Source organism: Haemaphysalis longicornis, unplaced genomic scaffold (genome assembly GCF_048455015.1).
Source record: "Haemaphysalis longicornis isolate Haplotype H1 unplaced genomic scaffold, Haemaphysalis longicornis Haplotype H1 scaffold_7, whole genome shotgun sequence".
NCBI classification, from domain to species: Eukaryota; Metazoa; Arthropoda; class Arachnida; order Ixodida; family Ixodidae; genus Haemaphysalis; species Haemaphysalis longicornis.
In genome coordinates this window covers 71,071,985-71,086,915 of record NW_027526422.1, presented here as the reverse complement: position 1 = coordinate 71,086,915, position 14,931 = coordinate 71,071,985, and the positions used below count along the sequence as shown (strand labels likewise).

General features: G+C 47.4%; 1 protein-coding gene across 1 annotated transcript in view; it reads left to right on the top strand.

Annotated features, from left to right (window-relative positions):
- LOC144144443 (uncharacterized) overlaps positions 1-12,684 on the top strand; it is a 47,049-nt gene extending 34,365 nt beyond the window's left edge. The window contains exons 3-6 of the mRNA XM_077675882.1: positions 279-410; positions 8,085-8,180; positions 8,969-9,061; positions 11,095-12,684. Coding sequence (XP_077532008.1) covers positions 279-410; positions 8,085-8,180; positions 8,969-9,061; positions 11,095-11,205 — 432 coding nt within the window. The 3' untranslated portion in view covers positions 11,206-12,684. The remainder of the gene's footprint in view (positions 1-278; positions 411-8,084; positions 8,181-8,968; positions 9,062-11,094) is intronic.
- Positions 12,685-14,931: the final 2,247 nt, after the last annotated feature.

Here is a 14,931-nt window from a genome sequence, read left to right as displayed (position 1 = left end):
ACACAAATTTTAGATTCAACTCTACCGCAAACTCTATCATAACCTCGCATCAACCTCGACGAAGTTCTCGATCAATAATTCGATGTACGGTCATTAAATGCACGTTATTCTATCGATTACGTTCCTCTAACTTGCGGCTCATATTTTTTTTTTCGGAAACATTCGCTAGCGGCTTATTTCCGACGAAACGTTTTCGTTTCGAGACCCATCGTGGAATAATGTGCCACGCACCGGCAAGGACATGACCCCAGTGACGTCAGCGCGTCTTTTCTTTCCAGTTCGGCATCAACAGCCTGTCTGCCGGGTTCGGCATAACGAACCCCTGCGTGGTGCAGTGCCGGACGGCTTCGGGAAACGTCTGGGCCGCCGCCAAGCCCTGGGGCACCCCCTGCATACTGCACGGCGAGCAGGTGATTGTTGCAAAGCGAACGGTCTTTGTCAAAGGCTTCTGGACCACGCCAAGAGTTATTATTGGTCACAACGAATGCAACATACGATATTTCCTGCCGAGTGAGACTGAAATATTTTCTTATGCCAAAAATCCGGCACTCTGATTTCTTATTGTCGTTAAATGATCCGTTCACACTTGAATGTTCAGATTTTAATTTGAACTCTGGTTCTTTTGGAGTGGCCTAGGAACTTTTGACAAAGACTGTACGTGAGCCATGTAGCTAAGAAACCAATCAGAGGTCGGATTCACCGACCTGTCCTGTATTTACTGTGCTGGTACACCGCAGGGTGGCGATGCTTGACGCGGGAGCATGACGCGGGAACGCTGCTTGACGCGGGAGCATGAGTTGCTGCGGCAGAGATCGGGAAACTATAGACCATATTGTCAGGGGCTGCACATAGATACGACCACCGCGGGGCGAGGGGGAAACGACGTTGGATTTGGGGTGAGGGGGAGCCTCAACTTCAGGGCCGTCGAGGTGACGAAGAGGTGGCTGGAATGGTGGTGAAGGAAAAGTAGGGAAAAGATGGGCTCGTAGGGGGGGGGGGTGAGTAAGGATACGGATGAGAATTTAGAACAGCGGGGAGAGTAAAACAGGGGGAGGGAGCGACGGGAGTTGTTAGCTATGAGTAGGGAAAGTATGTGGAATAAGACAGGCAAGTCGGTTGCTGACAACCGACGCCCCGGTTTAAAGGGAGAGCCACTAATCATCATCATCATCAACAGCAGCAGCTACATTTTTTTTAAGATGCAACCAAGGTGTCTCGAGAATCCGTCCCCAGATGCCGAGTTACCCGCACACGAAAGAGAAGCTAGCGCGGAAACAATGGCCGTCTGCTGAGCTCAACCGGAATCGGCATTTTGAAAAATAGAAGAAAAAAAAAATCACAGCCCTTCTACCCTGTGAAGAGGGAAGCCCAACGAAGCTGGCCCTCCGGTGGGCTGGGATTTGCTATGTTGGCGTTTAGATATATTGGTGATTTGCTATATTGAATTTTAAGGACAAAAGTGCGATCTTTACTCCAAAGAATACACTAAGAGCGCACACGATTGATGGGTAGAGACAAGGGAGTCTCTAGTGCGCCGCACCGTACAGGTGGCCGCCGAAGAGCGCGCGGCAATGCGCAATGACAAGGAGTATACACAACTCGGGAAAGAGGCGGCGGCAGTGGAGGGGAGTGCAAAGTGGGGCTGTAACCCCACTCTCTCCGCAGATGGCCATGATTCAACGCGCAATAAACCATATCGGAAAGCTAGCTTACAAAAACAAGCTCTCACGTGTGTTTTTAAAGTCGGCTTCACCTCTAAGCACACACGCATTGCTAGGAAAATATTATTGGGGCAATGTAAGCCCTTGTTGAGCCAAGGCGTGGAGGGAGTCGAAAAATGAAGCTCTCCAAACAGAAGCAAAGGGTTTATTTTCGTGGCACCCAGTCGTGTCTTCGTCGTTCGATTCCGCGAGGAGCCAGCCTCGTGCCGCCAGTTCAGACAGCAAGCCCCCAGGCCCCTCTAGGGCGGCCTCCTCCCTTGCCTCCCTGGACGTTTTCCACACCCTTTTACATCAAACTCTGGAGGCCCTTGTACCTTTTACGGGCGAGGCCCCTTGGGGGCTGGGGCTGTTGTCCTCTCCTGTCATCGTCCGTCGCCGTCGTGATCGTCGTCTCATGTAGTCACGGTACTAAAACAGCGGGAAAGTCGTTTACGCCTAGCGCTAGTACATAACGCGTACTAAAAAGCACCAGAACACTCGTTTACGCCTCGCGCAGGAGCGCTTTGCAACGCGTACTAAAAAAAAACACCAGAACACTCGTTTACGCCTCGCGCTAGATAGCTTCGTGCTTCAAAGAGACTTTTACAGCTGTATACCTCTACCCCCCAACGGTTTCATCTCTGTTGGCAAAAACGCCAAGGCGCCAAGAATACAATTATTTATACACTGCATGCTCCGCCTCTCCCCAGGTATCGTGTAAGTGGAGATGGCCCGGGACTTTTTAGTTGTTATAAATTTATTTCACACGCTGAAAATTGTTTCTCTACACTCGGTTTGTCGCTGGAGACGATCTGCTGTATCCTAGTCATAGACAGTTTCGCCGTAAAAGATAACCTGGCAGAAAAAGTTGAAAAAAAAAGAGCCTTAAGTGCCCTGCCGAACACGTGGTGTCTGATAAGAAGAAAAAAATCGCTCCAGGAAAGATTGTATAGCGGAAGGTTTGGTTAAAAATGAAGGTAAAGTGTTGGGGTCTTTTATATATCAAAGCGACCACCGGCCGTTAACATCCTCGTCTGCATTCCCGCCGTCTACCTACCCGTCGGCAAACTGCAGTTGTTGATATCTGAAGTAAAGATTAAACACAAAGGTGTTGCGGTGACCTTCCTGGTAGTGATAAATTGCCGTGGAGCTGCGTATTTACCTATAGCCAACGAGGTAAAGTTCGTGAGAGGCTTCGTTTTTGGCGCTAGTTTTTTTTTTTTTCCTTTCACGGCAATGGCAGTGCGTTGCGCTTGGCCAACCACTGTTGGCCGCTAAAAAAAACGGAATCACGCGGTCGCGCTCTCGGTGAATATGTAGTACCTCTTTCGCGCCGGCGCCGAGACCTTGGCAGTCAGTGCTAAAGAGGGGAAAGCCCCTGGTTTACGTGTTAATTAGAGCCCGACTTTGAATCGGCGACCTTCGAGATAACGCGAGACCTGGGAGCCACCGGTTCGTTATCAGCAATCCCATCTTTTCACCTATGCACGTTACGAACGACAAAAAAGCCGAAGAGAATCTTCCCAGGTTGGGGTCCCATTACGCGTTTGGTGGTTCTAGGAAAACTGGCGTGAAAGCATTTCGAGAGGCGAGTTATATACCCCTGATACACTAGCGTCCGAATGTCATTTGACTCAAATGTGAAGTTGCGCTGCCCCACTGAGTTTCGAAATGCAATTCGGCTCAAATGACATTCGAGCCAAATGAGCACCCAGAGAGACATTTGGTGCGCTCGAATGCCATTTCGAGCACTCTCGCGCACAGCGTTTAAGGTCAGCATAAATAGATACTTTACTGGCATACTTAAAACGAGCAAAATATTCTTAATCATCGGACTTTGTTTACTTCTCGTTCACTTGAATCGTGGTATCAAGATGCAATAATTCCGTACTACGAGTGCGAGCAAGCGACAAACCAGTGTGGCCAGACAGCACAAAAAAAAAAAAAAAAAACCTCGATTGCGATTCAGAAGTAAGCAGAAACCGTGTCAAAGCTTACGTTATTGATAATTTGATATCATTTTAATGCCAAAGACTGACGCTAAACTTGATTGTTGCATTAAAAAACAGAACTCGACAGCAGCAGCGCCATGCCGCACGGCGAGCGATTGTTAAAAGCTTTCAAATGTTATCCAAATTGTTGTGGAGCACGGCGATCTCTGAATGGCACTCGAAGCCCCTCATTTGAGTCAAATGACTTTCGGCTCGAATGAAATCCGGACGCAAGTGTAGCAGGGGTATCATACTGGAAAAACAGTTTCCAGGGGCCGGTACGCTGTTCTTCGTCTGTGTGCTGGAGAGCATTTTATCGACATAGACGCCTACAAGAAGGAGCTTATAGACGAATGGATAATTTACGCAAACACGAAGAGAAGCAGTTATTGTATAAGAAGAATCGAAATGGAGGTGGAAGAATCGAAATCTGGTACTTCAGTTTAAACATTCGCCATCGCCGTAATTATCATCATCAGCAGCAGATTATTCTAAGGCTCTTTATGTCTGTTGCAGGGCGAAAGCCTCTCTCGTAGATTTTAAAATGCTCTTATCCTGCACTGCGCGAATCTAGGCGCGAATCCTCCGAATTTTCTCATCATCATCATTTATTGTACCCTTAAGGGCCCCTTGCGGGGTATTACATAAGCGGAGGGCAAGCCCAAAAATTTCACAGTAGGTGATGGTCGATGGTACAGGCGTATGAGTGAGGCAGGTTCATAATGAAACGGCAACAACACAAGTATATACTAACTGCTTGAACACTAAGGGGTCGCGTTCGTTGTCTATGGTTTCGAATAGGTTCTTCCAATCTTCTATGGCTGCAGGTAAAAATGATTTGTTAAAAGCGTTAGTTGACCCATGTAGGCGCTGCAAACTTAAACGAGTTAAAGAGGCGACGCGATGAACGGGCAGGAGGGAGTAGTAGTACTGTACTGCGTTGTGAAGAGAAATTATAATATATTTCGTGTAAGATGCAGAGTCTTGATACTCTTCGGAGGATTTCGAGGGCGGGGAGGTTAAGAGATAGCTTAATACTGATATTTTAATACTCATCCCTCCCCCGAGTTATCGGTCTCCTCTGTACCTCTAGACCCGCTGCTACTTTTAGTCTTACTTCCAGGTGCAGACGGGAAACGCCAGTGCCCCCTGTCTCTCTTGCGTTGTCTGTTCTGCGCAAACTTTTATTTCGAATACTATAAACCACCATCAGTAAGCTTTATTTTCGTCCCGTCTCTCACAAGCCATTCCGATACCCATGGTGCTCGACCCGTTCTAACACTCGTCCTGACACTCGTAAGCATCCCTATTGTGTCGTGAGTATTCTACCGACGTCAGTGTAGCTCACTTCGAGTTGTCTATCAATTCACTTTCGCCCTGATAACGCCTAGTGACTGCAGCGACTTCGTCGTCGGCAGCTCGGGACGCATCTCCCCACTCCGCGTTTAAACTTTACCTAACTCTCCGTGAAGCTGCGCGTGCTTTATACGACGTTAACGGCAGATTCCCGGCGGCGTATCCATGCTAACTCGTCGGAGGTGGAAGAGTGGTGTAGTGGATACTATGCTTTATGGCCAGGTGGTACAAGTGGATGACAGTGTGTTGGAGATTTCGGCGCACGTGAAATATCCCCAGGTGGTCGAAATTAATCCGGAGCTCTCCACTACGGCGCGCCTCATCGCCTGCGTAGCGTCGGTGCGTTAAACATCATAATCAGTCAAGAAGGGGATAACAGTGATTTCTGGTAGCAATTCCTTCGAAAGCGCTTGGGTGGAAGAGGTAGGGAAATCGCCCCTCTAGTTGTGTCTATTCGGGAAGCAAGAGCGTTATTAAATACGCTCCAAATGTTCAAATGAGGTGTAGAAGGCTTGGCAGCCTTTCGGTCCCTGGCCCAGGCAGCCGCTGCGTGCCAAGGGGCACTCGAAATCTCTGGCACCAGCGCACCAGCATTCTACATCTCACCCCAGTTTTATATCGCCGCACAGCGCCCAAACAGACAACAAAGAAAAAAGACGCACACAAGCGCTGACTTCCAAATAGATTGAATGATAACGACGCGTACTTAAATTTGCATTCACAACAAAAGAAAACGTCACACCAAATCAGCTAGCGCCATACCACGAACCCGTGGTAAACAATTAGCAGTGGCATAGCTCGGCTATGCCAGGATATACGTAGCGTGAGCTAAGGTTCAGCACCTGTACTCCAATTGGATTGGATTTCAATCCAACACAATCCAATTTAATCCAATCCAATTCAGTCCAATCCAATCCAAATCAAATGCAATCCAATCCAATCCAATCCAATGCAATCCGATCCTATCCGATACGATCCGATCCGATCCGATCCGATCCGATCCAAACCAATCCAATGCTTCTCGCGCTTGCCCAGAACGGCCCTTCAGGGCACACGCGAAACCGCTCAACCTCGGCCAGTGTAGCTTACGCTACAAAAAATTCTTGAACAAAACACAACAGCTCTTGGCTTAGCAACGCGGCAATGACGGACAAGTGGCCTTTTTTTAGTAAACTTAGATTATGGAAGACTCTAAATAACTCATCTTCTTTTGTGACTGCACAATAAGAGGCGCAATTATGCATTTTTCACCTTGCTTTGCTATTTCAGCTGCCTCTATGATTTCGCGGGTTAGTACATGATGGTGAACCACGGTGATTCGTTAGACAACGGGGGTCAGCCGTTCTGGACACATGTGTACTTGACACATGTACTTGACACAAAAACTAGGGAACCCTTGCGTAACACGCATTGTGTAAGACAGTGACAGCTGCCGAGTCCTCCGCAATGTTGATGGAATGGGGCGTAGTGATTGTAAAGCCAGTTTAGGGATAGTATTCCGAGTATATCAAAGGAGGATTATACACGGATTAAAGCGCCACATCTACTTCTTTGAAGGTCATTGGGGCGCGCCGCCGAGAGAGCCGCCCATGATTACGTACAGCCAGACAGCTCCGTTTCTTCTTCTAATAAAAAGCTTATCTCTTTCCCTCTCGTCATCCAATGCGCAAAGAGCAGGGCCATTCAGGCAGCAAAGATAAAAGCGACACGCATATCCAATCCTGTAGTGTTCCAGTTAGCTTATTTTACTTTACCCAACAATGAAGGCCTTGCCGCGTCGGTTTAGCATTCTTGGACGCATGCATGCGCGTTTGAAGGTCTCGCAATTTGCCGCTACTTGTACGTGCTCATAGGCCGCCTTTTAGTGAGCAGAACATCCGGCATTGATTCGACGCTGCCGCTTCAATGGAACCATCTCACGAAAAGGGCTTCTTTATTAGGTTGTTACCGCCCAGACGCGGCTGCCTTGAGAATGAAGGTAAGCAGTCATCCGCCGCGGCTACCGCGGCAATTCAGCCTGGAGGACTCTTGGGGAGATGCGTGAGAATCGGCACTTCCAGAAAAGCCTTTGGGCAATTACGAATCTGAAGGACCCTTAGATTTCCTTAGCGTACAAGATCAGCTGCTTTGACTATTACGAGGGGGCTGTAAGAAACGCATTTAACGAAGAATGCGTTTTTTGTGGTGACCACCTGCCTCTTTCTGCCCTTCGCAGGTTTGAAAGAAGCCTCTTTAAGAAAATGCTGGGAGAGGCATGTCGCCGCCTAATAGTACTGTATATATAGTTATACCGGAGTCCACGGTACAGAAAACTGAGTTCGTTATTAGCGGTGCTTTGTTAAAAGCATGGATGGTTTTCTCTCTGTGCCCATGCTAGTGTGACCTCAAAAAACCTCAACTGTAACGTAACGATTTCGTTATAGAGAGGGTTTGCCAGTTGTTACCGCGGCTGAAAATTTAAGCCTAATTATTCCTGCGCTGTCGCATTTGTTGCATGGGTGAAATCGCGCCCGCCACGTAAAGCTTCATGCGTACCCGTACAACTCCACACTTGCAGTATAACTCACTTGTTATAGGTGTCTTTTATCTGCATTGAGTGAGAATATTTTCATTGAGACAAATCTCAAAAAATTATAATACTAAATGAAAGATAAGTGTGCACACTGTTCTTTGCTCCAGAACACAAGCACCCATTTGTTACGTCTTGCAGTACTGACGCAAGGCATTGGAGTATACGCCAATGGAAAGAAGAAATGAAACAAAATAGCGACAATAAAACCACGCTTCCGACTAAAGCTACCCAAACATGGCTGCGCGTTCACATAATCTATAATTACTACGCCCCTAAGTTGCCAGTTTATCATGTGTTTACACCACCCATTTTTCTCCGCAGCACTGCGCATGCAACCAAGTGTAGCGCGCCGAAAATGTTTTCTTAACATTCCTAGTCCATACACGTTACTCATGTTGACTTTAGGAACGCGCCCAGGTATTCGTTGCCTACAGCGCCTAAATGCTTCTTTTTAAAATGCTGCAGCGTTACTGCGCGGCGAACGTGTGTGTGCTGAGGAACGACACGTACCTCGAGTACTGCCGCCAGAACTTCCAGACTACGAATGAAGTCCTCGCCTTGGTAAGTGACCCTGACAGAGCAGCATGGTTTATCCCATTCGGCGTTGCTAGCGTATCTTGGGAATCATTGTGGACAATACTGAAACGACAGGTGTGAGCCGTGAGAAAGAGAGATGTTATCACGGTGTTTATGCAATCGTGATTGGTTAAGTGGCGACTGGTATTTATTGTCCATGCTGCATTGCGTAAATGTCATTCCGAACGTGGCGCGTACCGACATCTTATCGTGGGCTAAAAGTGCACGAAACACCGCGGTGGTGACTGGAAACGTTCCCACGTGCGTAAAGTGTTGTGCAGTAGGAATAAACACAACGTGCTATGCGTACGTTTAAGTATGGCACAATAACCGGGTGCAGCTTACATGCTAGGACTTCCAAGCACCAAAATATTTAGACGAAGTACGTAAAGGACAGAGACATGGACGTAAAGGACAGAGACAAGCGTATGTCTCTGTCCTTTACGTCCATGTCTCTGTCCTTGTCTCTGTCCTTTACGTACTTCGTCTAAATATTTTGGCTCTTGAAACTCTTAGCATGGAATACCAACTAGCTCGTACCGCCCCCGTTGTTAAGCTGGCATGCGTAGCTGCCTTACGCGGTGGAAGAATCGAAGCCAGAGACGTCAGTGAATAACGCCCCGAAGTGTACTCTTTTTTTCATTTTAACAAGGGCCGTATGTCCCCCTATAGCATCTCGTTTGCTCTAAAAAAACTGAGAAAACGAGATGCTATAGGCGGCGAAGCAACGATAGTGAACTCATCGCTCTTATTGTCTTCTTATTCGCTTTCAGACGCCGTACATGTGCACGCTGGAGTGCATTGACCTCGTTTCGGGAATCGTCCTCAAGGTCCGGATGTCGGACGGCACCCCGTGCAGAGCCAACGTAAGCTTTCTCGCGTGCTAATGCGGGCATATTTTTAAGTCTTGCTAAGCGTGTACAGCTTACAGCTGGTGTACGAATATGACACGAACCAAATCCCTCCTTTAGTTTGTTTTGCACCGTACCAGTCGACTATGCAAGCAAAATCCTGTTGGATAAATGGGTAAGCAGCTCGGATAAATACCCAACCAATTTAGGTTGGCTTCGCTGCTACACTTAAGCACGTCGTTGGGAAGAAATTTCTCGAGGGCAATGTAAGCAGACTGAAATACCTCCGTAAGACCCCGTGTAGACCCATAAAGCGCTATGCGCTGATGCACCTTAAAATCGGCTACACTATTATACGCAAATGCATTTCTGGGAATACATCTTTTAGGGGGCAGGATGAGCAGCCTAATATCAAACTATGCAGGCCCTATCCCTGGGTCATATTGCTAAATATTTCCATTAGACCTCTTGTATATTTACAAAACGTTATACACAGAGACCCTGAAAGTCGGCTTCAGTAATAAACACTAATGCAACGCTAGGAAGACATCTTTAGTTGCGATGTAAGCGGTTGTATCTGAAACTATCAGGGCCGTACGGCCTTTTATTAATAGGATATTCTCATGCTGCGAGAGTACGTACACATCAAGCGTTACAGACGGACAGAGCGGTTTCCTCGTCGGGTGTAGACGGAAAATGAATTTAAAAGGTCATCTTCACGATTCGCGCAAAGCTAAAAGGAATTAACTTCACTTCTGTTCTGGGGCGGTATTCTCGTAACTGTCCCATTTGAAAACGTCCCTTTTGCGCCCCTTCCTTGTGACGTACTTCCGGTTAAGCAGTGAGCGTTGGCAGCAAGTTTGCCGCGCTTGCATTACGCCACTTAATTCGGTTGTTTGCTTTTAGCCCATCAGGGCTTGCCAAAAGGGGCACTTTTGAAAGGGACACAAAAGGGACAAAACTCCAGAATACCGCGCCCCTGTTCTGTTCATTACAAGTACAAGTTCAGTACAAGTTCTGTTCATTAAAGGGAATGTTTTGTCCCGACAACAATGATACAAGTTTTGTCACAAACTTCAGGCGGATAATCGAGATATTGAGAAAAGCAGGAGAAGCAGCGGGATGCGCCAGCCACTTTCCGATGACGTATCTATGACGTCATAGAATCTTGCTTGTGCCATTGGCGGCCACCGACACCAGCCACTGGCAAGGAACATGACCGGGCAGTAGTGATGGGGCCTCTAGTTCCGTTTGATCGCATCTCTTGAATGCTCACGTGCAGCTAACAGGCTTACAATTACGTTTTAGTGCTGACCCATATCCCGTCAGTGTGGCGCGAAATTTGAAAGTTTTCTCAATATAGCGACTTTTTTTGGGGGGGAGGGGGGGGGGGGGAGGGCAGAAAACGAACGCCCTTTGTCAAAATTTCCTAGTCCAATCCTAAGCGTTCTGGGCCCCGAAGAATTCAAAGAATATGCTCTACCTTTAAATGTGACAAAATTATTTCATGACAGTAAGAAAGAAAGGTGCTTTCTCTAGTTTTGCGGCATAAAATGTTTCAGCCTCGCTCGGGACGTAAGCTTGTACGTTGAATGTTTTGCGGCCTGCCCACTTTCGGCTTGGCATAGAAAATTTTGACAAACACTCTACGTCTTTCGTGGCTGAAATGTAGCTGAGTGAGTTACCAAAAGCTTGTTCTTTCAAACAGGCCAAAGTTGCATTTTGTCTTCATAGCCTCTTTAAGGGAGATATTTATTGTCTAGCACTGGCTATCACAAGGATTGATTGATTGATTGATTGATTGATTGATTGATTGATTGATTGATTGATTGATTGATTGATTGATTGATTGATTGATTGAATATTGATTGATTGATTGATTGATTGATTGCTAGTGACATCCGATTTGGAGAAAAAAAACTAATAGATCTATGTTCTTTTCTCTTAGTTTAACACTAGTGCTGCTCGAGGGCCAGCACAAAATACTATTTTTTCTGTTCGCTCGCTACATTTTCTCCCCCCCCCCCCTTTCCCTTTCCCTCTCGCAGACTGGCCGAGGCTACGAAGCGGGCTTCTGCTACAGCGGCAGCTGCAGCGTGCTCATGTTTCCCTACCTGCGGCGGATCTTGCCGCTCAGGTTCGGCACGCTGCTCGGCTGACCGAGACCGCCTCCTTCGTGATCGGCCATTGTCGTCCGCGCGCACCCAGGAAGGAGTCCGCCGTTGCTGCTGCTGCTTTCCCGCGCAAGCTTCGCGCAACAGGCCTGCTGCTCCGCCGCCGCCGCTGACCACGAAAGACAACACTCGCTGTCTCTTCTCTTGCAGAGGCAGTGAACCAACTTGCGTTGCGTGTGTACATACGCGCTCCTGACCCTTCTCCGGCAGAAGCCGTATCGTGGCGGAACAAACAAGCGTGCCTGACCGCGGTGGCGAGTGATGGAAGAACAAAAAATGGCTTGCTGGCTTATGTGGTGCAACCGGCTTTTTTGGTACACTTTTTTTCCCCGCTCAAAGTCACGCGCTAGGCTGTGGCCGTGCTGAGTGTGAAGGCGACTGCGAGTATGTATCAGTACGGGGGCCAGATAAGATAGCGCCCAGCCTTGTTTTTGACCTTCCGGGGGAATATACACGTTTCGGGCAGTTTGTTCCCGTTAGAGTAGTTGCGTGACATCACCCATAATTATATCAGCGTACGTCTTAGATATGTTGCTGTCTTTTTTTGACTAATTTTTTACGTCGCCATTTTTCAAGGTTTGTCTTGCAATCCTATTTTGGAGCATAAACTCAATTCTACTCAACGGCATCGCAACTTCAGAAGCGGAGAAAGCCATCATTGGGACGACACTGCCAAGAGAAGCCATCCGTCCTTCAACGCATCATGTCGAAAATTATTGCGTTGGTAGCGTACATTAAATGTGAAACACTTGTTGCGGTGAATATGCGCTTGTTGCACGTTCTTTTTTACTTCGAGAACATTCCAAATCCCTGACACTCGCTTTTAATTCTGGGGCTTCATTCTTGAATTGCTGGGAAGCATTTTTTTTACTTTTGTTGTTGTTTATGGGGTTAACGCGCCGGAACTAAACAGCTAGGTTATGAGGCGCGCCGTAGTGGAGGGCTCCGGATTAATTTTGACCACCGGGGGGATCTTTTACGTGCACCGAAATATCGAACGCCTTAGCTACTGAGCCACCGCAGCGGCTACCTTCCTGTACCAGCAGTTTTTACCCAGTCTTGCGCCGAATCATCCCACAGAAACCCGTTATTTTTAATGCAGTGTTTGTATTTTGCATTAGGATTTTGCATTGTATTTCGCCATTTCCTCAGGACTGAGAAGCTATTGCTCCCAGGCGCTGGTGCAGGGCACACACAGACTTCGGGGAATTTTTGACACTGGAGGTTGCGCTGAAAAGTACGAGCTGCAGTTCTCATGTACTACAAGCGAAGCGTGAAAATCCGCAAAAACTACGGTAGCTGACGCACCCGCGTATTCCGACGTAAGGCCGGCAGATCAAGCAATAGAGTGTATAGTAACCCTCGTTATAACAAATTCGCTTTATACGAAGTTCCGCTTGTAACGAAGTCGGCTTACCATCCCGAGGACTTCGTAACACAGAAGGCGCACCTTATTTTACATACGGCGGGCCGAATCTGCCTCAAAAGTGCTGAATCGGGTAATCAGCTGTAAAGCAAGTGTGTGGAGAAGGACGATGATGGTTCAACAGAGTTTTTGAACAGAGTTTTTGACCTAATAAAAAAATTATCCCAGCTTCACTGACTCAACGTCGCGAACGCTGATGCTAACGGAAACACTGCTTGGCGTCCCCTAATCGCAAGAATAAGGTTCATAGAACTTCTCAAAGCCAGCATATCGAATCCCGTTTATGCCACTTCATTTTTGCAGTTTTCCACTGTTCGCGCCACCTACTGGAATATTTTTGTTAATTTTGAACTGGGAACACCGCCACGATGCGGCGACGCGAGGGCTTTTTCTTTTTTTTTTCACGGCGTATATTTCTTAAATTTTGTATCGCAAGAAACCAAGCAACTATGTATTTTTAATTAAGAGAACAATGCAAATATCACTTATGCGCGAATGTCTTGCCTCAAGTATGATTAATGTGTTCTTTTTGCTCAACAATGTTGACAAGTATACACATTACCGCCAGATTTCGTAGTTTGGAGAAGTCTTGCTCATATAAGCGTCTCGTGCGAGCATTCTTTTAACTTGCAGCTTGTGTGTTTGGCGCTTGCTCTCCTCTTGGCTAGACTATGCCCTCTCCCCATCGCTTCGACCACGTTACCACATTTCTCCCCATTAAAGCCTCAACCAAGAAGAGCTTCACCGTTAAAAGACGCTCAAATTTGCCGAGAAATGCGGGTAATGGGTCTCTCACCCGCTATAAATTGTATCCTGGCAATTGTTTACGCAGCTTTCACAACTTCCTTCGGTGTCCCTTCAAGCGTCCGAATTCTAGACGGGAGTTTTAGGTTGACCAAAGGTGACGGCTGCGGTTTGGCGGCAATCGTGCGTTGCGAGTTACTACACAGAACCTTATGCCATGTGCAGACTACCAACGTAGCAGCCATATCGTGCGCTATGGACGTAAAAAAAGGTGTTTCACGCAGTTCGGTTGACTGAGACGTCAAATGACGTCATTAATTATAGATATTACGACAGTTGCGGCAACAGTCTGAACGCGGCTTTATCAACGGCGCGCGCGTATAAAGCTGGGCCTTCACGAAGCCGACTTCTCCACCAAACGCAGCGGTCTTGTGGCAAACGCACGCCTGAGACGAGTAGTAGACAAGTGCCGTAGCACCAAAACTGTATTGATGTGCTTCTCCGCAGGGGCCGCAGCTACGCATCTACCACACGCACACGTGACCATCATGGCCGCGTCGTTCCGAACACGCTATAGGACCAAATACAATAAAACCGGTTGAAAACTACAGCGCGGCTGCATTATTTTTGTTTTTGTTATGTTGATTGAGGGAAAGGAATACTTTCGGGAACACCTCGAGGATTGGGAGAGAAAAGAGCGTGTTAGGTGGCAGGGGCGGGAGGAGTCTACCGTTTTTCGACATTTTCGTCCGCGAAGAAAACAGATCAGCGGCCATTTTTTATGTAGGGTAAAACACAACGCCCGTGCTCTCAACTTCTGGCGCTCGTCATGGAATCACCAAGAGACACAATTAACCTGAGCATGTCAAACTACGCGCGCCTAATTGTGGATCCCTTATCCTAGTCTTTTTTTTTTTTTTTGCCATACTGCAGGCCCCGACCTCTCACGTAGTTTTAATCCGTCCTTATAACCGCCACCTAGCACTGTCGAAATAACTGCGGTTACGCTGACGTGAAACTTTCCGTTAAAAACGAATTACCGTGAAAGAGATGGACCCGCCAAAAAACACTAACGAGAGCACGGCACGTCATGCTTTGACTTCTACGGGAGCAGTGACATCTACGCGGAAAGCTTGGCGATGAGGGTGGTAACCAAGCGTGAAGGGCATGTAATTTTTGGTCGGAATTTTCTCCTTCCCAGCTGCTTCTAAGTACTATTTCTGAATACCTGCTCAGTCTTATTGGGAGGGTGGGGGAGGGGGTACGTAGAGTCTAGCCACAGATGGAAGCTTCTGTGTTACTGCTCCACAGAAATACGAAATAAAGTTTCAGCAATTATGTTAGGTGAATTGACGATTCAACATAACTTTTGTCTGGGCCACTGGCGTACACCAGAGGTCGTCGAGAATGGCACGTAAACTACAGCACGAAGTGACTCCAGCCTGTTTGTAAATAGGGAGCAGATAAAATGGTCCGAATTCCATCCTTTCTGCCGAAAGAAAAACGGCGACCAAAACTAAAAGCTTTTTCTCTCAAAACAG